The 25,419-nt window shown below is 40.5% G+C and overlaps 1 protein-coding gene across 1 annotated transcript; it reads right to left on the reverse strand.

Moving 5' to 3' along the window:
- Positions 1-858: 858 nt before the first annotated feature.
- On the reverse strand, positions 859-21,227 carry LOC106079997 (balbiani ring protein 3-like). The gene is made up of 6 exons (XM_056033836.1): positions 20,925-21,227; positions 18,814-18,874; positions 12,827-12,862; positions 10,431-10,506; positions 3,834-10,138; positions 859-1,493 (listed from the first exon to the last, which is right to left on the reverse strand). Exons 1-6 carry the CDS (start codon positions 20,925-20,927, stop codon positions 1,357-1,359), a joined length of 6,618 nt encoding a protein of 2,205 aa, XP_055889811.1. The 5' UTR covers positions 20,928-21,227; the 3' UTR covers positions 859-1,356.
- Between the last annotated feature and the right edge of the window lie 4,192 nt (positions 21,228-25,419).

The following is a 25,419-nucleotide window of genomic DNA, read 5'->3' on the forward strand; positions in this document are numbered from 1 at the left end:
TGTCGTGTACATAAACGTCTAGGTCTCGTTGAGTTGCCTCCCTTAAGTTATTACACTATGTTTGAGAGAACTACGCACAAGAAAGTTTTTCTGGTTAGTTTTAATTTTTTTTGCAGGAGTTTCGGCAGAATTGAAGTCATTGGTTAACACGCACGACTAGATTGACCTAGGAACACGAGTAGGACGTAATCATCTTCTTTTTTTTTGAAGTAACGTCTGCATTTTATAAGATAAGAGAGTATGCAGATAATAGCAAGCCAGGAGAATGGTTAGAACACTTAACGCAGAGGCGTAGTGATATTACCCCCACGGGGGCGCCACACCCACACAGGCGCCCAAAAAAATATTGTAGGTAGATATTCTAGTTAGGTAATACATTCTAAGGTTATTTGTATTATACTATTATGAAATACTTTTTTATTTATAAGCCTGTATTTCTATATATATATAGTTCGTCCATCGTGGCTCGATGATGACCACTTTGTCATCCAGGGGGGGGCTGAGGGCTTTGCACTGGGGTTTTATGCCTCCTCGTGTGGCTGGTTCTATATGATGTTCATGACAATTGGGGAGGAGGGCGCCAATAAAGTACCTCGCCCCGGGTGAACGTTTTACTCACTACGCCTCTGACATTAAGGTACATTTTTTTTTTTATTTTCGGAAAAAAAAAAGGGGGGGGGGGGTAATTTTCTTACGGGTTAGTCGAGGTCATGGATAACAGGTGGGACATACATGACTTATTAATGAGTGGTAAGCTCAAGAGAGCTGAGCTCATGTTGATGGAGGGAGTTATTTGGGCTGATTATATGCAGTTGTGGTCAATTAACCAATGCCATTTGATTGATAAAGTGTATTTAAAAAAAAGTGGTTTGTAGTGGTAGCGCATCAAAATACCATTGTGCCCGGGTTCAAGAGAATGATCATGCCCCCAGCCCTCCCCTCCTAGGTTGAGTATGACATCCGATTGTATCAGTGCATTGACAAAAATAAATTCAAGCGCAGGTACAATCTTTATGACAGAAAAATAATTTAATATCGACTAATACAAAATGGTTACTGAGTAAAATTACGCAAAAATTTAACACCTGTTTTATATCTCAATATTTTTCCTTTTCAGTTGCTATTATACAACTTTTTACAGTTGCACTATCAATCATAATTACTAGGCTACTAGTTTATAAAAAAAAAATGCTAAGGGAAGTAATTCTTATTAACACTCATGAACACAAATACCACGAGTTGAAAGCTCAAATATTTACATAAACATCATGGAACAACAATTTAATTTACGTAACATCCCATTCGTTCTCAGTCAAGACTCGGATCCAACGTCATAATGAGCGGCTATTGCTTCATTCAACAGACTTTCCTGTCCTCGGCAGACGTCAAACAGTTGTACGTCCCGTCGTCATGGCAGACACACGTCCTCTCACGGCAGTTCTCGGTCAGTGGGAAAACTCGTGTCAGAAATGTTCTGTTCCCAACTGTACAGCCTGTCAAAAAAAATTAAAGTGTCTTTAAGACAATTGGTCAGAGCAAATTATATATAGGGGAAATAATGACCATTCCAAATATCATCATTCAAAAAAAAAAAATAATAAAGACATTTCTTCGGCCTAAATTATTTGTTTGATAAATCATTAAGTTTATAAATTGATTTGAATTTTTTTTGTTCATATTTCTTTAAAGTTGTTTGAAGTTTTGTCCTTTTCTTAAAGATATTGTTTCAACACTTTACCCAACACCATTGAGAACAATACATAAGCAAATTGTTCAATCCCATTATCAACATATAGGCCTAGCTTATAAGTATAAGAAGAAGAAAGCTGTGCTATCCGATAGCCCCAAAACTAATGCATTCTCGTGCACACAATGTTGTAAGGTTTGCCGCATCAGAATCCGACTTGTTTATTCACAGAATTGTGTCCGGATAGAAGAAAAACAACAACACCTGTAATTCATATAGTAGTATACACTGTCTTTTGAGACAGGAACCAAATACATATATATAGTAGTATACACTGTCTTTTGAGACAGGAACCAAATACATATATATATATAGAAGTATACACTGTCTTTTGAGACAGGAACCAAATACATATATATAGTAGTATACACTGTCTTTTGAGACAGGAACCAAATACATATATATAGTAGTATACACTGTCTTTTGAGACAGGAACCAAATACATATATATAGTAGTATACACTGTCTTTTGAGACAGGAACCAAATACATATATATAGTAGTATACACTGTCTTTTGAGACAGGAACCAAATACATATATATAGTAGTATACACTGTCTTTTGAGACAGGAACCAAATACATATATATAGTAGTATACACTGTCTTTTGAGACAGGAACCAAATACATATATATATAGTAGTATACACTGTCTTTTGAGACAGCAACCAAATACATATATATATAGTAGTATACACTGTCTTTTGAGACAGGAACCAAATACATATATATAGTAGTATACATAGTCTTTTGAGACAGGAACCAAATACATATATATATATATAGTAGTATACACTGTCTTTTGAGACAAGAACCAAATACATATATATAGTAGTATACATAGTCTTTTGAGACAGGAACCAAATACATATATATATAGTAGTATACACTGTCTTTTGAGACAGGAACCAAATACATATATATAGTAGTATACATAGTCTTTTGAGACAGGAACCAAATACATATATATATATATATATATAGTAGTATACACTGTCTTTTGAGACAAGAACCAAATACATATATATATATATATAGTAGTATACACTGTCTTTTGAGACAAGAACCAAATACATATATAAAGTAGTATACATAGTCTTTTGAGACAGGAACCAAATACATATATATATATATATATATATATAGTAGTATACACTGTCTTTTGAGACAGGAACCAAATACATATATATAGTAGTATACACTGTCTTTTGAGACAGGAACCAAATACATATATATAGTAGTATATACTGTCTTTTGAGACAGGAACCAAATACATATATATAGTAGTATACACTGTCTTTTGAGACAGGAACCAAATACATATATATAGTAGTATACACTGTCTTTTGAGACAGGAACCAAATACATATATATAGTAGTATACACTGTCTTTTGAGACAGGAACCAAAAACATATATATAGTAGTATACACTGTCTTTTGAGACAGGAACCAAATACATATATATAGTAGTATACACTGTCTTTTGAGACAGGAACCAAATACATATATATATATAGTAGTATACACTGTCTTTTGAGACAGGAATCAAATACATATATAACATAAATTCGAGGCCGTGCTTCAAACCTGTTCGCTCACCTCCCCTTCCGTCAGGCTGCAGGTCTGGACTAGGACATAATTATCTTCATTTAAAAAAAAAATAATTCAATGTGATTGTCATAAATTTAGTTTCATGAAAAGATTGAGACAGATTGAAGTCCAACAAGGATATAGATCTATATCAAGACTGGATAAAAAGATGGATTTTAACAAAACAACGGGTAAATGTAGGCCCGGTAAAAGATAAAGATATAGTGGTGTCCAGTGAAAGATAAAGATATATTGATGTCAAGTGAAAGATAAAGATATATTGGTTTCCAGTCAAAGATAAGGTAAAGATATATTGGTGTCCAGTAAAAGATAAGGTAAAGATATATTGGTGTCCAGTAAAAGATAAAGATATACTGGTGTCCAGTAAATGATGAAAATATATTGGTGTCTAGTGAAAGTAAAACATATATTCGATGAATCGGTAACTTTCTTATTGACATTAGTATCGTCTGCAAAAGAAGTTAGAAGTGCTCACCTTTTCTTTCATTCATTGGCTTCTTGTCCGGTAAAAAACAAGTGTTGACAGAGGAGCTTTGAGGACACGACGGAGTACCGTTACACAGACAGTTGCATACTGTCTCGTAGCATCCCAGTTGTCGAATGAAGGTCGACAGGGGCGCGACTTTCTGCCCGTCCACGTCACACTGTTTGCATCCTGGGAAACTGGCCTCATTGATGAACTCGCTCCTGGCAATGGCCAGAACCGTGGACTGAAGACGCGGGCTTGGCGGTGCGTCACCGACACTGACTCTAGCCGAAGCTGAGGAGGAAGACGATTGGGCCAGTGAAGACCTCGAGTCCACTGCGCGCGCTGAGCAAGTATTGCGGGCAGTCTCCGCGGGGCAGACAAACGATCCGTTGCAGAAACAATGGCAACTGTACTGGTAACAGCCAGCGTTCCATTGGAAATCGTTTTCAGAGGTGAATACTTCGTCCTGAATCCTACAGTCCCGACAACGACTCTTGGCTTTCTCAGCTGCCTCCGCTTTACAAATGTCAACTATCTCGTCATTCGGGCATGACCACGAGCTATCGCAGTGACAATCGCAGACTCTTTGAAGGCAGCCATCTCTGTGGACAAATTTGGAATTCGGTGGATAAGTCTCACCTTGAACTTTGCACTGGAAACAATTGCTTTCTTTAGTTGATTTGACATTGTCATTATTATCGGATTGTCTTAGTTCTCCAAGCGCCTGGTAGCTTCGTCTTTCCACCCCTTGGTCTGCAGCATACGGATCTTCACGTGCAGTCAACGGGTCAAGCTCTCTTCCCCTCCTGGGCTCCTGGGGGCATATGTTAACAGGCTGTTGCTGGGGACAGGACCAATGGCCACTACAACTACAAGAGCATTGGTATTCGTTGCAGCCTTCCAGGAGGGTGAATCGGGCATTTCCGGGATATTCCGTTCCCTTCACGTTGCACGTCCTGCATCCCGACTCGTGTGGATTGGTGCGAGCTTCATAGCCCGTTGAACATGTCAATGACTGAACCCCTGAGCACTTCCAAGACCCGCCGCATGCGCAGTAGCAATTAAATTCGGTGCAATCTTTGACAAACGAGAATGTGGCATTACCAGCTCTCTGAATGCCTTCAATGAAACAACCAGAACATTCTCTACCTGGTCTATATCCAGGAATAGGAACTAGAGCAAACCCGCTGTCGCCATTTCCACCACTGCCGCAGTTTGTGCAGGAACTTGTGTATAGGACGTTCCCTGTCTGGCTGATGAATCCCGGAGGTAACATGGGCAAGTATCCAGGGAACATAGCAGATTGGGGAGACTCTGGTGTGCATGGATCGATGGGAGAGGATTTATGGCATTCATGGGTTCCGTCACACTTGCATTGGCACTCTTTCTCGAAGCATCCGTCCCTGACTGTAAAGCCTCTGTTGCCTGGAAATACCAAGCCTTTGAAGACGCAGTTACCGCAAGACGACTGTTTTTTCTCAGAAGTGCAAGTGTTGTCAGAGGTCAGCCTGCACCGGTAGTTACCATTGCATAAACATGTGCACTTGTAGATGACGCACTCTCGGTGCATATCAAAAAGGGCGCCAGCACGATAAGTCTTCGAATCAACCTCACAATTCTGGCACTGGCTTCTATCCTCGCTTTCTTCCCTGGTGTACGAGTGAGAGACTGAGTAGGAGGAGCTTCTTTGCGGTGAAGCGCCGGAAGTGACGACGGTTGACCTGGAATCTAGCTGACCGTGTCTATCATACGGGCTGGCTTCCGGTGCCTCCACTGGTCTATACTTGGCGTCTATTTGTACGGCGTATCCTCCCCCGGTTCTATCATCTGTACTTTTAACGTATGACGAGTCTTTTCCGTCCACGTAGACCCAGGCTGATGAATCAATCTCTACAGTGTTCTTTCTTGACGGGTTGACATTTCTGTCTCTTTGCGAGGCACCGCCAAAACATGTGTCCGTTTCCTCCTCGCATTGCCATGATCCATTACAGTTGCATAAACAGTTGCGGTAATGAATGCAGCCTCGGGCGAAAGAAAAAGGCACATTTTGTCGAATGACTTTCCCCTCTACGACACACTGTCTGCAGTTGCTGAACTCAGCGGGTCTTGGTGTGGTCTCAGCGTACAGGGCTCTCTCTCTCTGTTGTGATCGGATGTCTGTCTCCGTGTTGGAAACCCCGCTTTGAACTGAATGGCCAGAAGCATCAATAGACGAAGAGATACTCTGCCTAGGCTGCACATTGCTGGCGCTAAATTTGAGAGTTTTGGATGAGTCGTCCGTAGAGGCGCAAATGTTGACAGGTCTCTTGTGGTCACAAGACCAGCGTCCATTGCATGCACAGGTGCAATCAAACTGATTACAGCGGCGTGTAAACTTAAAGGCCGAGTTCCCGGGATAAACTTCGGTCCCGATCTTGCAAGGTTTGCACTGCGTGGCCGCGGAGGCTCTGTTGCAAATGTCACGTGTTTTTGAGGCAGGGCATGCCCAGCTGCCATCGCAGTTGCACGTACACTCGTATCTATTACAACTTCTTTCTAAGTAAAAAGTGGAGTTGCCGTTGAACTGCTCAGACTCTGATATTTTACATGTCCTGCAAGTAGGCCTCCCAACGTCTCCCTCAGCTTTACAAACCCTCCTGGTATGTTTACCTGGACAGTTATAGCTTCCGTCACAGTTGCATCGACATTTGTAATGCATACAGTTCTTGACCATTTCAAAGTTGGAATTTCCTGGGTAAAACTCATTCTCAGAGATGACACAAGAGCGACAACCACCTGGGACTTCCCCTTTACAAATATCCCTTGCGTCTTCTCCAGGGCAACTCCAGCTGCCATCACACTTACACTTACAGCGATAGTTGATGCAACCTTTTCTCAAGTCAAAAACTGAATTGGCAGCGTGGCGTTCAGACTCTGATACCCTACAGACTCGGCAGCCTCCAGGAACCTCTCCCAAGCAAACATCCCTCGCCAACTCCGAGGGACAGCTCCAGCTACCATCGCAGTTACACCTACAGCTAAAATTAATGCAGTCTTTCCTGAGGTTGAAACTTGTCTCCCCTTTGTAGTATTCCGAGTCGGAGACGACGCAGCTTCTGCAGCCCCCGAGTGTCTCCCCACGACACACATTTCTAGCATCTTTACCTGGACACGAGTAGCTTCCATCACAGTTGCATCGACATTTATAGTGTAGGCAGTCCTTACGTAACACAAAATCGGTCTCCCCGATGTATTCTTCCGAACCAACTATACATTTATTGCAGTTATCATTGACACCTACAGGGCAGGTGTTTCTCACGGTGTTTCCTGGACATGACCAGCTTCCGTTACAGAAACAATTACACGTGTATTCTAAACAGCCGGTTTTATGGGTGAAGACTGTGTCGTTCTGAACTTTCCTGCCTTTTACATCGCACTGAAGGCATTTGTCGGTACACACCCATCTGCTTTTCTGGGCGGGGCAGTTCCAACTTCCGTTACAGAAGCAGTCACAGCTGTACTGGATGCAGTCTTGTGTGAACTGAAACTTGCTGTTAGGCTGGTAGACGTTGCCATCACTGGCCTGGCACATGGAACATGAGCGGTCAGCATTATTGTTGAAACAAATGTTCTGGGCCCGTTGAGCAGGGCACTGCCAGCTCCCGTCACAATGGCAGCGACAGTCTCTGTAGTGAAGGCATTCCTCCGTCAGATTGAAGTACGAGTTCCCCTTCACGATTTTGCCTTTGGCTTGACAACTTCGACAGTTGGACTCTCCTTCTACTTGGGTTGAGCCTTGACAAATATTTCTCGCATACTGCGGGGGACACTGCCACGAGCCGTCGCACCGACAGAAACAGTGTTTGTATTCTTTGCAGCCGTCTCGGAGATCAAAATATTCGTTGCCTTTCACCAGCTTATTTTTGGCATTGCACATCTGGCATTGGTTGCTTGCTGTTGGCCTCGGGGTGGTTTCAGTCCTCGCTTCTGCTGTGCAGATGTTGATGGCGGACGAAGAAGGGCACTGCCAGGAACCGTCACACCTGCACACACAGTTTCGGTAATTTACGCAACCACTGGTAACTTCAAATTTACTGTTGCCCCTAAATCTTTGGCCGTACACGCTGCATGTGCTGCACTGGGCTGCTGGTTGCCTTGGGGCAACCGTGGTCGGCTGCCTGGTTGGAGCTTGTGAGCTGCAAGTGTATCTAGCAGAGTTCTCTGGGCAGATCCACGAACCGTTACAATAGCAAATGCAGTTTCTGTAGTCATAGCAACCTTGCTTGACATTAAAGTAGTCGTTGCCAGGGAATGTCATGCCGTATACCTCGCAGGTTTTACATGCAACTTCTGTAGGCTCACATACATTCTTCGCTGCATTGGGTGGACACGCCCATGAACCATCACAGTTGCAAATACAGTTTCTGTATTCCGTACAACCATCCTTGTAATCAAAATAATCATTGTCGGGAAACTCTTGACCTTTGACATTACATTTTTTGCATGAATTCGATGCAGGTCGTTTATTCTCCTCCTTGCAGATATTTTTAGCACCTGAATCTGGACAGTTCCATGAACCATCGCAGTTGCAGATGCAGCTTTTATATTCAATACAGCCTTCAGTGAATTCAAATGGTCTATTTCCTGGATACTGCTTGCCCCTTACTTCACATTTTCGACACCTATCTTCAGATGCTGAGGAGTCTGTAGCTTCTCTGGCGCAGATATTTTTAGCACCTGAATCTGGACAGTTCCATGAACCATCGCAGTTGCAGATGCAGTTTTTATATTCAATACAGCCTTCAGTGAATTCAAATGGTTTATTTCCTGGATACTGCTTGCCCCTTACCTCACATCTTCGACACCTATCTTCAGATGCTGAGGAGTCTGTAGCTTCTCTGGCGCAGATATTTTTAGCACCCGAATCTGGACAGTTCCATGAACCATCGCAGTTGCAGATGCAGTTTTTATATTCAATACAGCCATCAGTGAATTCAAATGGTCTATTTCCTGGATACTGCTTGCCCCTTACTTCGCATTTTCGACACCTATCTTCAGATGCTGAGGAGTCTGTAGCTTCTCTGGCGCAGATATTTTTAGCACCCGAATCTGGACAGTTCCATGAACCATCGCAGTTGCAGATGCAGTTTTTATATTCAATACAGCCATCAGTGAATTCAAATGGTCTATTTCCTGGATACTGCTTGCCCCTTACTTCACATTTTCGACACCTATCTTCAGATGCTGAGGAGTCTGTAGCTTCTCTGGCGCAGATATTTTTAGCATCCGAATCTGGACAGTTCCATGAACCATCGCAGTTGCAGATGCAGTTTTTATATTCAATACAGCCTTCAGTGAATTCAAATGGTCTATTTCCTGGATACTGCTTGCCCCTTACTTCACATTTTCGACACCTATCTTCAGATGCTGAGGAGTCTGTAGCTTCTCTGGCGCAGATATTTTTAGCACCTGAATCTGGACAGTTCCATGAACCATCGCAATTGCAGATGCAGTTTTTATATTCAATACAGCCATCAGTGAATTCAAATGGTTTATTTCCTGGATACTGCTTGCCTTTGACATCGCAAGTTCTACAGCTGGGACTGCTGTCGGATTCACCAATAGTGCTATCTCTTTCGCAAACTCTTCTGGCCCCTGACTCTGGACAAGTCCATGATCCATCACAGTTGCATTGGCAGTTTTTGTAATGAATACAGTTGCTGGTCATCTCAAAGGCCGAGTTTCCCTCGAATGTTTTCCCTTTCACTGAGCAACTTCTGCAGTCAGATGGCTGCTTGGTTTCCTCGTTATCTTCGCATACATTCTCCGAATATTTCTGAGGACAGTTCCAGGTGCCGTTGCAATGACAAAAACAATACTTAAACCTCCAACATTCTTCTTCCAGTTGGAAATAACTGTTGCCTCGAAATTCCTTTTCTTTAATCTTGCAACCATAGCAGTCTGACCGCTGTCTATCTTCTGGTCTTCTGGACTCAACTGAAAGTCTTCTGGACTCATCTTCTCTCTCCGTGTTGCTGCCTGCGGAATTTCCATCATTGCATGTGTTCCTAGCCCTAGAAGCGGGGCACACCCAAGTTCCATTACAGTAGCAGACGCATCGATCGTAGGTGACACAGCCGTCCACGTGTGTAAAAAAGCTATTGCCCAAATGCTTCTGGCCAGCCACCTGACAGGATTTACAACGCCCTTCTCTGGAAGAGTCTTCAGACGACGCTTCAGTGTTCCCATTGTTTTTATTTGGATCGCAAGTGTTTAAAGTATGCTGGGCTGGACACTCCCAGGTACCATTACAATAACACAGACATCGATATCTGAAATATAGTACAAAGAACATTGTGGGTTTTTTTTTTGGTATCGTTCTTAATTTATATCGATATTAGATATCGATGTTACTATTTAACATATCTAACTCTTGTAATGAAAGAATTTGTAAAAACGATACATCGATTATATGCGTCTTCAACTGATGTAAATCAGTGTCATCAAAGCTAGATCTATCTTCTGAACTATGCATAATGTGTTACAATCAAGTAGGTAAATGACTGAGGTATGAATCAACAGAAGTGCACAAAGTAACTACACTAACTACACACGTTGACCTACTTAAAACATCCTTCTTGGTACTGGAACCTGGAATGCCCTTCATGTGTTTCACCATTAACTATACAACTATTGCAACCTGTCGAAAGTGAACAGTACTGATTATAACATTCTGCAGTAACCTAGGTACACAGACAATCTAATACTTTCTTGTTGATCCTATTAGGAAATGATTACATTACACATACACAGACACTCTAAGACTAAGACTTCCTTGTTGATCCTATTAGGAAATGATTACATTGCACGTACACAGACAATCTAAGACTTCCTGGTTGATCCTATTAGGAAATGATTACATTACACATACACAGACAATCTACGACTAAGACTTCCTTGTGGATCCTATTAGGAAATGATTAAAATGTTTGTTTGTAAAATGTTTTACATGTTTCGGATGTTCCTTTAGAGGTGAAGATAGTTACTTCCTACTCCAAACCTCCGGCATGACGACGGGGGATGGGAGCGGGCAGGGTTTGAACCCGAGACCATCGATGAGTCCGAACGACAGACCAGCGCGCAAACCGCACGACCAGGCAGCCATGATTACATTACATACACAAACAATCTAATACTTCCTTGTTGATCCTATTAGGAAATGATTACATTACACTGACTTATTTCCAACAACAGATACAACACTACAACACACATAGAAGGGGCTGAATGGTAAAGCGATTAGCTTTCAAACCTAGGGGTATGGACCTCTCGCGTTCGAATCTCCGCGGGGATGTAATTTTGAATTTCCTTATTTTTATGACTCTTCTGGATTCACCCAATTATAATGGGAAACAGACATTAGTTAGGGAAAGTAAAGGAGGTTGGTCATTGAGCTAGTCACATGACACCCTCGTAAACCATTGGCCAAAGAAACATGACCTTTAAATCATTTACCCTATAGATCGTAAGGTCTGAAAGCGGTATTTTTTTTTTTTAACTTCTTGATAACACACAGGCCTACATCTTGATCTAATTGTCTGCACAGGACAAGAGCGACTTCCAAAATTGGCAGACTGATTAACAAAAACACAGGAATGAACCAAGTAAATCAGCGGTTCTCAACCTGTGGGTCGCGAACCCCTTGGGGGTCGATTGACGATTTGCCAGGGGTCGCCTAAGACCATCGAAAATAAGGATTGTTATTGTTTATTTTTCTATTGCTGTATGTGTATGTGTGTGTGTGCGGGGGTCGCGGAAGAGTGGGGGATTGTAAAAAAGGGGTCGCCGAGCATAAAAGGTTGAGAACCGCTGAAGTAAATGATTTCACCTACCCCGCTAGTTCAAATGTACACATGTGCCAGTCACATGGCGCCCTAGCGCCCCACACAAATTTAATAACCGCGACCTTGGTTTCAACACTTAACACATTGCTTCCAGATGTGACATTAATTCACTAACGCATGGCATTTACATCTACACCCTAATAACGCCCAAAATATGACTTCTTAAAAAACGGCAGGATTAGCGCGTGTTATAGATTCAAGGCTGGGCCAATGATTGACTGCGTTATATCCCCATGCTGTAATGGGCAAATGCTACACATAAAGTAGATATTTGAGCTAAATATTCCAATTTCTGGAAATATCTTCATTAAATTTAACAAATGCCATTATCTTTCTTATATAATACAGACGTTACTTCAAAAAAAGAAGATGATTACGTCCTACGCGTCATGCATATTAACCAATGACTTAAATTCTGCCAAGTCACCGGTTTTCCTGGCTAGCTCAGGCAACCATATTCCATGCTCTAATAGCGCTAGGGAAGAACGAGCATTACAACACAATGCAAGGGTCAGAACACAGTAAAACATGGATATCACTTTGCCATAAAAAAAAACAACCCAGCAAACAAACACGGTTTAAGTTTTAAAAGCGAATTGTTTGGCTTGAACTAAAAGCAGTGGCGTTGGAAACGATTTTGGTTGACCGGGGGGGGGGGGGGGCTTGGGCTCTTTAGGGGCCCCTGCATTTTGACATTCGACATCATGACATGAGATAATGTACTTAATAAATATATACGTCTAATGTGTGGAATACATGCAACATGGTCCCTAATTTACATAACAACATGAATAGCAAGATAACATGGCATTGGCTTAACATTTAATGTAACACTCATTTGCGGGCCCACCTCAAGTGGGGGGCCCTAAGGGATTTTCACATTTGGACTCCCTTTCCCCCACCCTAGCTACGCCACTGACTAAAGGAGGCGAATTTTTTCCCCTCCAAGATCTTTTACTAGCATTTATGAGACAAAATATTTAAAATAGCCTGAGATTTAGAGACCCCAGTAGAATCTACCTAAATCGATAATAGATCTATTTCAAATAGACTAGATTTACTGTTATTTTCTAGTCAAGAAGATTATGAATACGAGTAAAATTGGATTTTACTTACGTCTGCTATTTGACTGGGCATGCGCAGAGTTGGCGTCTGAAATTAAAAGTTAGATAATTTGTTTTAAGTTTGCTGTTTTAAATCAGACCAATATTTACATTATAGCTAACAATATAGGCTGTTAGGCTTGTCACAGATTATTCTATTTACACTTTAATCAGCTTTTCTGCATATCACACAAGCTGGTCTCTGTCTCACAACAACACACTTCCGGTCATTCGCGCAGAATGTAAAAATAGATTATACATACATACACACATTCATCCGTGACAAGGCTATTTGATGAAATATCTCAACAATAAATCAAGCACATAAAACATGACTATTATATTGTTGTAGCTCTGGTGGTGATGCGGATATGGGTAATCGTGTGTGTGTGTGTAGCCAACTGACACAAATTACACAGGTCAGCGCTAGACGAGCGGTCAACCGTGACGAGTGACGGACGACAGGGTGGACGTTTCGGAAAGAATCTGTGTACCCCAGCCGTCCCCAGCCCACCTGCCGTTTGCCCGAACGCCCATGTAGCCAGTCCGCCCATGCATAGTGCGTGCCAGCCTTAGATATGCGAGAAGGAAATAATTAGCACTCATTAAGCTTGTAAAGATTTCACGTCTGCGGTCCATGACCATGACCTTGGTGTTCCGAAAATAAAGGGTGAAATGCATGAAAGTGTCATAGAAAGAAAAATAATTGAGCTAATTAAGCCAAATTTCGTATTACTTTAATATGTTGACACTTATACCGCATGGGGGCATGCCAAAAGCAGATATTTTTAGGGCGATTTTAAAGGAGGAAGGCGTAACAGAGGTGCCCCTCCCCGGAAGTAGTCTGGCGCCATTTTTGTCTTCATTGGCTTAGAGGAAAATACCTGGTAGCAGATAGCAAAAAGAGTTGGAGAGCTCTCGCGAAGGTCGCGGGACACATATTTGAGGCCCAGAGGAAAGCCCTTGTAGAGGACAGGCGCAGATGAAGTAAAGAAAACTTATATAGACCCCCCCCCCCGGCGGACAACGCCTTTGTCTGCAACAGCTGTGGAAAAATATGCAGGTCGTAACTGCGTTTGCGTAGCTATGTGAAACGCTGTATTTTTCCGTAATCTTCGGAATAGAAAACATTGCTAAGTTGACATTTTTTAAATATTTCTCAGCAGAACCAATTTCTTGAGTCAAGTAGTCTCTGAATGACACTGATATTTTCAGTTATCGTTTTTTTTTTTTATAAAGAGCTCACGATTCCATGTCGCTGGACACACATTGAAGAGAAAAACCCTCGCCAAAGTCAGGCGCAGACGGCGAAAAGATAATTTAAAATAGAAACCGGAAGAACAAAGGTTTTGTCTGCCAAGCATTCAGATCACAACTAGATCAACGTAGTTTCATGGAATTCAGCACTCGTCCTTAAGCAGCGGCAGGGGCGTAACTAGGGATTTGGGGGCCCGGGGGGATTGACCTCTTTGGGGGCCCCTTACATTTTGACAATCGACATATGACATGGGATAATGTACGCAAAAATATATATCTTATTGGTTCAGTATATCAATAAACTTTACAAAAAGTAATCAAGACTCTTTTAATGAATAATACCTTTATTTATTAGTTAAATAATGCACAAGTGACAAATCTAAATTGATATCGCTTCACGTCGTGCATTCTGTGCAGCAAATACATCTATAACATCAACTACATCGATACTTTCTAGTATTTGTAACTTCACTGACATTAAAGCCATGATAAGCCTTTCTTGTGTCATTGTGCTCCTGAGATAGCTTTTGATGAACTTGAGCTTTGAGAATGATCTCTCACATGACGTAATGGAAGTGGCCTGAGTTAGCAGTATTCGGGGGAGGTTGCAAAGTTTGAGCACACGTAATTACCATATGAAGCCTGTTTCCTCAATATGTCTATTGGTGGTTGTATTACTGGTTTGTTGATGAAAAGTGCTCGTGCATCAATGACATCATTGAAAAAGCGATTTGCCATTTATTTCATCATACAAACAGGAAAAGTAGCACAGTTTGTCATAAGCGGGTCTTCATCTAACAGGTGTCTTGGTTCAAGAAGAAACCCAAAGGTATCCATTTTCTTTCCAACCTTTGAAATCTGCTCTTCATCTCCATATGAAATCTGTCCAGCACTTCTGTCGAAACACGTTTGAATTGCAGTTCTATTGACAGTCCTACATTAGAACTCAACTTCCCATCAAGTCTTTTCTTTCTTCTGGTTGTTTTGATTACAGGGAATCCATAGTATTCACTACCTTCTTTTGCTTTTTCGATGGATTGGTTTTTTGTCAGTTTCTCATCATTTTGCAGAAAGCATGAAAGGGTACTAATTTCTTTAGCAGCTTCCCGTATATGCAGTCCAGACTTTTGTAGTTTCTTCTGAACTATATTAATTGGGCGCAAGAGCTTTGACCAGAATTCAAGATAGGCGAAAAATTCTTAATTTTCCACTGCATGAAGAAGATTCTGTGCTAATATTATATGGTACCGGTATTACGTCATTGTAGGTTGTTTATGTTTTGTGCGAAAGAAAAAGGATTCAGAGAATACAAAAGTGGGAAAGATCCATATCTCGTTATGCTCGAGTATAGAAATACTCCGATAAGTGGACTGCCGTATTCACCATCACAACTGCTGACGAGTAGAAGACTCAGGGAATCATTCGAACTGATCCCAAACTATTGAAACCATCGGTAGCTGAAAATGCAGAGACATTACTCAACGAACGACATATGAAAAGAAAAGTGAAATAAAATGCAAAAGCAAGACTACCTAAAGATTATTCTGTCGGAGAGTTCGTCTAGGTCAAACATGGCAGAAAGCAGTAGTCATAAAAAAACATTCAGCACCCAGATCTTACATCATAAAGACAAACGGAAAAACATACAGAAGAAATCAACGCTTTTTTAATAAATTTCGATGAAGACATCTGTGAGTACATGAGACCGATGGAAACAATGAACTGCAAACTGTTGGAACAAACGAAACAAACAGTTATAGAACTTGTGCCAGTCAAGACAACCAGAAATGGACGAATTGTTAAAGTTCCTAGTAGACAGGGCCGGCCTTAGGCCAATGCAGCCTATGCGGTGGCAGTGGGTCCCGCGCTTTCATAGGCCCCGCGCTAATTCTAAGTGTACATTATTAAATTAAACCATTACAACGTATATAAAATAACAGGGTTTTCGCGACCTACTGATTTTCCAGGGCCTCCAGGAAATCTCATGAAAGGCAAAATATACGATAAAGTCCTGAACTTTTTTTGAATTTATTCAAATCTCCTGAAGAATAGACGAAATTGACATTTTGGGGTGCCTATAAAAAAAATGGCATTGCGAGCTTTCATTTGATAAAAATTTATTGCAAAGACGAAAGTAGGCCTATTTTCTAATTCAAAAAAAATAATTTTGACATTATGCTCATCCCTACCCAGACTAGGCCCCGCGCGATCCGTTTCGTATAGGGCCCCGCAAATGCTAGGGCGGCCCTGCTAGTAGATATCACTTTTAAGAACTTTAAAAGGAAGGGTGTGATAATAACTTCAAAAGGAATGATGTGCTAATATTATATGATATTACGTCATTGTTTGTTGTTTATGTTTTGTGCGAAAGCAAAAGGATTAGATGGAAATAAAAAGAGTTTCCATTGGATTGAGGAAAGATGAATAGAGGGGTAATAACTCGAGTGTGAAGTTTAATTCTGAAATTATAGACGCCAAACCCGAATAATGGACTATTCTAGCATTATTAAGAATAACTTTTGGATCTGTTATACTCGATTCTGTAAATTTTGATTCCAGGTTAATTAGTGTAGCCATAAAATACTCGACATTTAGATCCATTATTAGTAAAGGTAACAAGATACCTGGAATTCGCTGTATATCATGCAGTTTTATTCGTGGCAACAAAGTTTAAAATGTAAAACTAACTTTAAAAAAAACTTTGATCTCTGTGGGAAAAAATATTTTTAAAATGTCAACAAAGTCAACTGATAGACCTAGATCTAGGTTTAGTCTTTGTGATAAATTTAATCCATAAATGTTGAAAAAAAAAAGACACCCGTTGACACTATTTGTCAATCAAATATATTAATTTATGTATTTACAATAAATTTCGGACACCCATTTGAGGGCCCCCCATAGGTGGGGGCCCGGGGGGATTTTAAAATTCTCCCCCCCATCCCCCCCCCCTTAGTTACGCCACTGAGCAGCGGACTTCGCCTTATTATCAAAGCAGTAGACACAAATGTTGTTAACCAAGGTGGCGATGACCTGAGTCCTGAAGGAAAAACGAGCCAAGCGTAAAAAGAATGACTCCTCTGACACCGGGCGGGATCCAGTTTTGCCTGTGATTTAAGCTGAATATAGGCTAATTATGTTTGTCCAGAATAAAGCTCTAGATCTACAGCCATGAGAAGATATGTTTTTATAAGATGAGACATAGCCCTAAATCAGGGGTTCTCAACCTGTGGGTCGCGACCCCCTTGGGGGTCGATTGACGATTTGCCAGGGGTCGTCAAAGACCATCGAAAAAATGAATTGTTTTTTTCCATTCTTCTATTGCTGTGTGTGTATGCGGAAGGGGCGGGGTCGCGACAGTGTGTGTGTGTGGGGGGGGGATTGTAAAACGGGGTCGCCGAGCCTAAAAGGCTGAGAACCGCTGTCCTAAATGAAGGCAGCCAGTAAAAGTGTCGCCATTCCTGGGGTCAATTTCAGACTATGGAGGATAACTCTTCACCTCCCCTCTTTTGGTCCACAGCCATTATAATACAAAACTGCAAACCACAAATAGATCTAAATCAAAAGGAAGTATCAAACACACTAATACAAGGGTTCTCAACCTGTGGGTCGCGACCCCCTTGGGGGTCGATTGACAATTTGCCAGGGGTCGCCTAAGACCATCGAAAATATAGATTGTTCTTGTCTATTCTTCTATTGCTGTGTGTGTGTGGGTGTTAGGGGGTCGCGTCAGAGTGGGGGATTCTAAAAGGGGTCGCCGACCTTAAAAGGTTGAGAACCGCTGCACTAATAGCTATTGTATAATTACATAAAATACACGGAATCATATATATATATATATAAGCTGAATATAGGCTAAGTATGTTTGTCCAGAATAAAGCTCTAGCTTTTCTTATGAGGGTAAAATACAAAATCACTGCTTTCTGAAATGTGTGCATAATTAAACTGTCTTAGAGCGCCATTCGCGCACCCGGATAGAGTTAAAATTGACGATGTATTCACAAACAGATCTGCCCTGTGGCCCCCCCCCCCCCCATTCCCACTAAATAGTCCTGGATTCGCTCTTGATTTAAAAAGAAAAAACAACAACTATTTACTACAGGTAGTTGAGTTCCTAACCCAGATCCCACCATGACAACCAAATCGTAGACTTGTGTTCGTCTGCTGGGATCAAGTGTTTGCTATTAGACGACTGCTATTCTATTCTCTCTACGTCCAAATGTGTTTTTGTAATTCACTGACCCAGTTAATTTATAAATAGCTTGGAAATGTACGCCTGCTTTCGTCACAGCATGGAACCAGACGATAATTGTTGATTGGCCGAGCCCTACCAGATCAAAACACGGTACTTTTTCTCAAAACAAAAACTAATTAGGAATGAAATGAAAAAAAAAAACAAAACACAACAAATCAGAATTAACCATTTTTTTTAAACTTAAATTCTACTAGTTAGATCAGCGGTTCTCAACCTTTTAAGCTCGGCGACCCCTTTTTACAATCCCCCACTCTGCCGCGACCCCCCCCCCCTACACACACATACAGCAACAGAAGAGTAGACAATATTTTCGATGGTCTTAAGCGACCCCTGGCAAATAGTCAATCGACCCCCAAGGGGGTCGCGACCCACAGGTTGAGAACCCCTGAGTTAGATGAACTAGTCAAACAGTCCACATGACGTTTATTATATAAGTAAAACGCCCCGTACAATCACTACTTATTAGCTATATTAGTCAAAGTCGAACTTACCAAAGGTTAGTACAAGAAACGCCACTGCCACAAAGACCAGACTGGGGCGCGAAAGTGAGCCCTGTTAGAAAAAAAAAATCAATCGTAATTTGTTTGATTGTTAATCACATATAAACAATCTCTCTCTACCTCCCCCTCTCTCTACCTCCATCTCTCTCTCTCTCTCTCTGTGTTCATTTATCTCTATATCTTATCTTATCTTATCTTATATCTATATTTATGTCTATCTAAATTTTTAAAAAAAGCGATTAAAGATCACCACAATTTTAGAATCTAGCAAACACTTTCGTCATACTAATAAATTTGAATCATTTCTTTTGACAACTTTTCATTCTCCTATCGAGCGGAAATTCCACATATAAGCGCGTGCTGCATGACAACGCATTCTACTTCATTTTCAGAGAGTCACTTCATTAATTATTGAATGGACCTCATTCACCAATCGTAAACAAACAACATTTAGCCACGTGATAATATTGATTAAACAATGAAAAAAAAACGTATCACGTGATAGCCTTTATGGATTACGTAATGTGTATAGAAGAGATAGAGAATATCGTGGCTAAATGTCGTTTGTTTAAGATTGGTGAATGAGGTCCATAATTCTAATTTTTATTTATCATTGAAGCACATAGAGAAACACCTTTAGTAAACTCACTAAATTTAGAAAGCCTTCAGGACAGAAGACTCAAAAGTAAGGTATCAATTATACATAAAACACTGAACCATAATCTTCAAATACAAAAACAAACTTTAATAAAATACTCTGAAAGACACAAAGATAAAGGCACACTCCTCATCCCATATGCTAGGACAAATTTGTAAAAATACTGCTTCTTCCCTAGTGCTATTAGAGCATGGAATGGGTTGCCTGAGCTAGCCAGGAAAACCAGTGACTTGGCAGAATTTAAGTCGTTGGTTAATATGCATAACTGAATGCATGATGCGTAGGACGTAATCATCTTCTTTTTTTTAAGTAACGTCTATATTATATAAGATAAGATAAGCCTAGCGCCTCAATATGGAAATCAGAAGAACTAACAATTATAATGTAATTTTCTTATTATATTAGTATCGAAAATAGATTTATTGCATATGTCTCTCCCCGTGAGAAGGTTAGCCACACTCAATCTTGTATAAATATGTATAGAAAGTATGTATTTAATCATATTTATGAATATGTAAAGTATTTGATATGAATTGTTCCGTAGAGTCGTCTACAAAACAGAAATATTAAAACATGTTCATTTAAGATACACATCTGATCAAAGATCGGACATTATAGTGGGGCTAAATATGAAAAATAAAAAGGTCTTTTACTATCAATATGCCTATATTTTCATAATGTAAAGATGACTTGCCGGCAGGCGCCACCAGAGAGGGAGATGGGGACTAACAGGACTCTGGGCCCCAACAGAAGGGGAGCCCCTCGCGATTTTTTATGGATCTTGCATACGTATTTAAAGTTTATTTATTTTTTTTAGGTTTGGGCGGGGGGTGGCACATACCTAACTCTTAGGGGTACAAATATTTCTTTTGGTGTACATGTCATCGGCCACTATAATACATATATATAAATATATATATATATATATATATATATATATATATATATATATATATATATATATATATATATAAATTCACCTGGATCGGCCTCTATGTGTGACCAACGCTTAACATAGGGATTATCCGATCAGACCCAATAGAGATGCTAGGTACCCATGAAAATGTTTTGTTTTGTTTCGGATGTTCTATCAGAACTGAAGATTTTTACATCCTAGGCCAGACACGACGGCGGGGGGGATGGCGGCGTACAGGGTTGGAACCCGTGAACATGGAGACGACAGCCCAGAGCACTAACCACACGACCATGCAGATGGTTGACAATATTTGAACTTGAGATTCTTTTCCTCCTCCTTTTCTCCCCACCCCCAAATATGTATGATCAGCCAAGAGTTGTGAGACAAAGCAGGGAATAAAAGCTTCGTCAAAATTATGTATGCGCAAACCTATAAACCAGAAAATAATACATTTTTAATGAATATTACAGTATGTTCACTACAGATTTGATATGTCCAAACAACGTAACCACACAAAAAATCACTCACCATCTCGCCCAGTTAGTCCAAGAGATTCAAAATAAATGTTTTACAACTAACACCGGAGCAGTTTGCATTGGTTAGCTATTTATAGCACAGATGGTGAGCATCTTGTAATGGCGGATTGTACAATTGGGTAGCCGCGCTGAAGTGCAGGGGAGAGAAGCGTCGCAACATGAACGCCTATAGAGACACGCAGAAGAGAAGGGAGACAATAGAAGGCAAGGGAAACGATTATATGCTCTTAAAGGCAAGGGTGACAATAGGTGGACACTATAGAAGATGGGGAGACGAAGGGACAGTACTACGAAAGTCCGGCTGGACAACATGCGAGGGCTGTGAATGTTCAAAGAGACACGCCCCTTTCTCTCCCAGAATTCAACTACGTCATTCTTCTTAATACCACTCAATAACTGCGGAGTAATAGAGACCATAACAACTAAAGTGCACTGCACTTGTTGTTTCACGGCAATATGGATCCTTATCAGGGGCGGAATGGGTATCAGAATCGGCCCAGACATTACCATACGATTCGGCCCATCCAATGATTTCATACGATATGCATAAAACAGAACGCATGTTTGCAAGCGTAGGTTTCTATAACTTATTGTATTTCAACATGTAAATAGACTGAGGGACTATATGATATCTCAATTTGTAAATTTAAAAAATCTACAGTGCAATCGCAATAGTCTATTACATTATTTTGTTCCTATAACTAAAAGATTGAAGCATAACACTTGATTGCGGCCTTTGCGTGTGTTGTAGGCCTACGTTCTAGAATGTCGTTTCGATAATCCCTCGCGGGTTTCAAGATTAGGCCCTCTATGTTTTCACTAGTTCAAATTATGTAGGACTATAAAAAAATATAGGTATAATGTTCTTTGTTCATCTCTTAGTGTGTAAAGAGAATTGAAACTCACAGAAGCGTTTACGGTTTACGGGTATAAGCGAATCCATTATTTGGGAATAATAAGGCCTGTCTTCGAAGATTAATGTGGAACGCAGTACTGTATTTCCCGTGGCTACGCAGCCCCAGCTGTGACCTACATATTTCGCTACATCCGTCCCATATTTGGTAATATGTGTCGTGTATTACACAGTTAAGTAGGCCTATATAAAGATCTTTTATAAAAGGTAAGGAGAGGCCAATCACGTTTACGGGACTCACTGACATTTAATGTAGCCCGTTTGGCATCCCCGCCGGCCCATTTAGGCCCCGGCCCACCGGGCATTTGCCTGGTTGCCCATATAGCCTGTCCGCCCCTGAATTCTTCATTCACAAGACTGAACCGATGCCGATGTCACTAGCACTAGGCAGAAATCAACTAATCAACAATGCCAACGCAGAGACTATAGCTCTCGCCTCTCGGTATAGCATCTCGGAGTCTACACTTGATTTTAATTTGTGTAATAGCTGTGTCTACAATGCATCGGGTTCAGGCCCGCTAGCACATAATGAGAACTCAATTAACCATGCAGGTAGTTGGCAGCATGTCAGCCGCCTAAAAGAATAAACAGGCCACTAGGTGAGAGTGTGGCATATTTTTTTTTCCTTTTGTTTACCTCTGCTAAGAGATGGGAGCCCGTGTGTGCGCGCGCGTGTGTGTGCGCGTGTTCATCTTTCGTTTTCCTGAGAATAATTAACGTATTGAAATCAATCTGAACTTTCACCTCTGCTTCACTCGCGCTCACATTTCTTATTTGTAAGACACATTTCTTAGTTCATCTGCTGGGACAAACTCGTACAAGTGCTCCTATTTTCCCTAAGTGTCAAGATAGGCATGGAACGGATTGCCTGGATAACCACTGATTTAGCAGAGTTTCGGTCCTTAACATGCACGACTAGCCTATTGAAGGAATGTCTGTAATGTAGAAGATAAGAACCTTTAAAACAGATGACCGGAATGTTAGTCGTGTTGCAACAATGACTTGATATTTAAGCCTCTAATTGACATGCGCGAATAGATAAACACATAGATACGCGTAGGACGCAATTATCGTCTTTTTCAAGGATCGTCTGTAATTCATATGATAAGATATACAAGAGAGAAATTCTCGACCGGTTCTAGTTTCTGCTAACTAATGCTAACATACAAAAAAAAAACGTCCAGCTAGACAGGGGTTCTCAACCTGTGGGTCGCGACCCCCTCGGGGCTCGATTGACCATTTGCCAGGGGTCGCCTAAGACCATTCGAAAATATGGATTGTTATTGTCTACTCTTCTATTGCTGTATGTATGTGTGGGTGGGGGTCGCGACAGAGTGGGGAGTGAGTGTTAAAAAGGGGTCGCCGAACTTAAAAGGTTGAGAACCACTGAGCTAGAGCAACCAGTGTAAGACTAGTGAAGTCCTGAGACATGGGCTTGTGCATACAATACAAATGTTTGGTACAAAGAAGAAAGTAGGCCTAAAGGTTATGTTCTATTCTCTTGGGAGGTGGTTGTTTTTACAAAGCTTATATAGAAACTCATTCTTGTGTGTCTGGGTGGGAATCTTGTACACGTCATTTCTCCCACTTCCCATTCTCGGATTAAGTTGAAACTTTGTACAAACTTATTCATTGTCGATGACAACACATAGCCTAAATCAATCAAATAATTATTATTTTTATTGTTTTGCTTTAAGCATGAACATTGCTTTTTTTTATATTATTAGGTTTATTTAAAAAAAAAAAACGAAAATTGCTTTAACTCTTTCTCTCCTAATTGGCGATACCATCGTTGATTTGACCTCAATAAATCATACATAAAACACTGAACCATAATCTTCAAATACAAAAACAAAATTTAATAAAATACTCTGAAAGACACAAAGATAAAGGCACATTCCTCGTTCCATATGCTAGGACAAATTTGTACAAATACTCCTTCTTCCCTAGTGCTATTAGAGCATGGTATGGGTTGCCTGAGCTAGCCAGGAAAACCAGTGACTTGGCAGAATTTAAGTCATTGGTTAATATGCATGACTGAATGCATGACGCGTAGGACGTAATCATCTTCTTTTTTTGAAGTAACGTCTGTATTATATAAGATAAGATAAGAAATTAAATTAATGTTTGATTTTATAAACTGTACTTTGTGTTATATAAAAAGAGCATGCATTTCCCTTTAATTCTATACCACAAAAAAACAACAACAACAACAACACTTTCTGATAACAAACAAAAAAGTTATTCAAGGTTATTCATAACAGGGTAGAAAAATACTAATAAGCAAAATGAAGAATTTCGTTGATACGTGGAAAATAATTACGGAGAGAAAGAGTTAAACAAAAACAATGAATACACATATTTCCAAGTATACCAAGTTTTATTGTTAGTTTAACCATGGGTTTAACCATGGTTAAACATTCTTTTTTACGTGATTGATTCAAAATAATTGATGCAATTCACGCATAAAAGGTTTGTTTTCAAAAAGTATTTTATATTTTTAAGACTTGTAATGTATTTTTTTTTGGACGGGATAAGATCATTAAAAAAAAAAAAACAGCCGTTGGGCAGAGGGTATAATTTAGGTCATTATAAACTATGAGTTTGTCTCTGGATTGTGACATTAATATAGTATGTCTGGACCGGTACTATGTTTACGCCAGTGTATCTGTAAACTCTAGTGGCCACTTAAAGATTTGAGTGACATTAAAAATGTCATGAAATATGTAGGTAAGTCACTGACCCCTTTCATTAGTCCGCTGTTAGTTTCGTCAAGTAATAAAGTAATACTTGTTATACTATCCGGCACCATTTTTTTTTATCAGAACCACACCATCGGAGGCGCGGTGGCTGAGTGATAAAGCACTTGGCTTCCGAAACGTAGGTCCCTGGGTCGAATCCTGGTGAAGACTAAGATTTGTACTTTCAGGATCTTTAAGGGCGCCTCCGAGTCCACCCAGCTCTAATGGGTACATGTCATTAGTTTGTGAAAAGTAAAGGCGGTTGGTCGTTGTGCTGGCCACATGACACCCTCGTTAACTGTGGGCCACAGAAACATATGGCCTTTACACCATCTGCCCTATAGATCACAAGGTCTGAAAGGGGGAACTTTAATATTTTTTTTCATCGTTATTGCCCCTCCCCCCCCCCCCCCCCAAAAAAAAAAAACAAAAACAACCCTTTTTTTAATTTAAAGATATCTGCAGCCGCTTCAGAATAGGCTTGATTTCCCTAAGTAGATTTTGTAGATGCTGTTATTAAGACAAGAAAGCAAGCCTATACGAAATTAACAACACTACCGGGTAGAAAACACATTTTAAACTCTTTCTCTCCTAACTGACGATACCAGCGTTGATTCCACCAGAATGTGGTAAATAATTGCGGAAAAGAAAGAGTTAAAAAGTCAAATTAGGCGTTTGATATCTTTTACAGCTTTGTATTATATCTAGATTTAGCTTGCGTTTTTACAAGGCCTTCGGGGCTCGCAAATACCTTCCTTCATGGAACAGCACCAGGAAAAAGAAGAATAGGCAGACAGAGAAAGCGATGGGAAGACTATATATTAAAAAAATGG

This window comes from Biomphalaria glabrata, chromosome 6 (genome assembly GCF_947242115.1).
Source record: "Biomphalaria glabrata chromosome 6, xgBioGlab47.1, whole genome shotgun sequence".
Classification (NCBI taxonomy): Eukaryota; Metazoa; Mollusca; class Gastropoda; family Planorbidae; genus Biomphalaria; species Biomphalaria glabrata.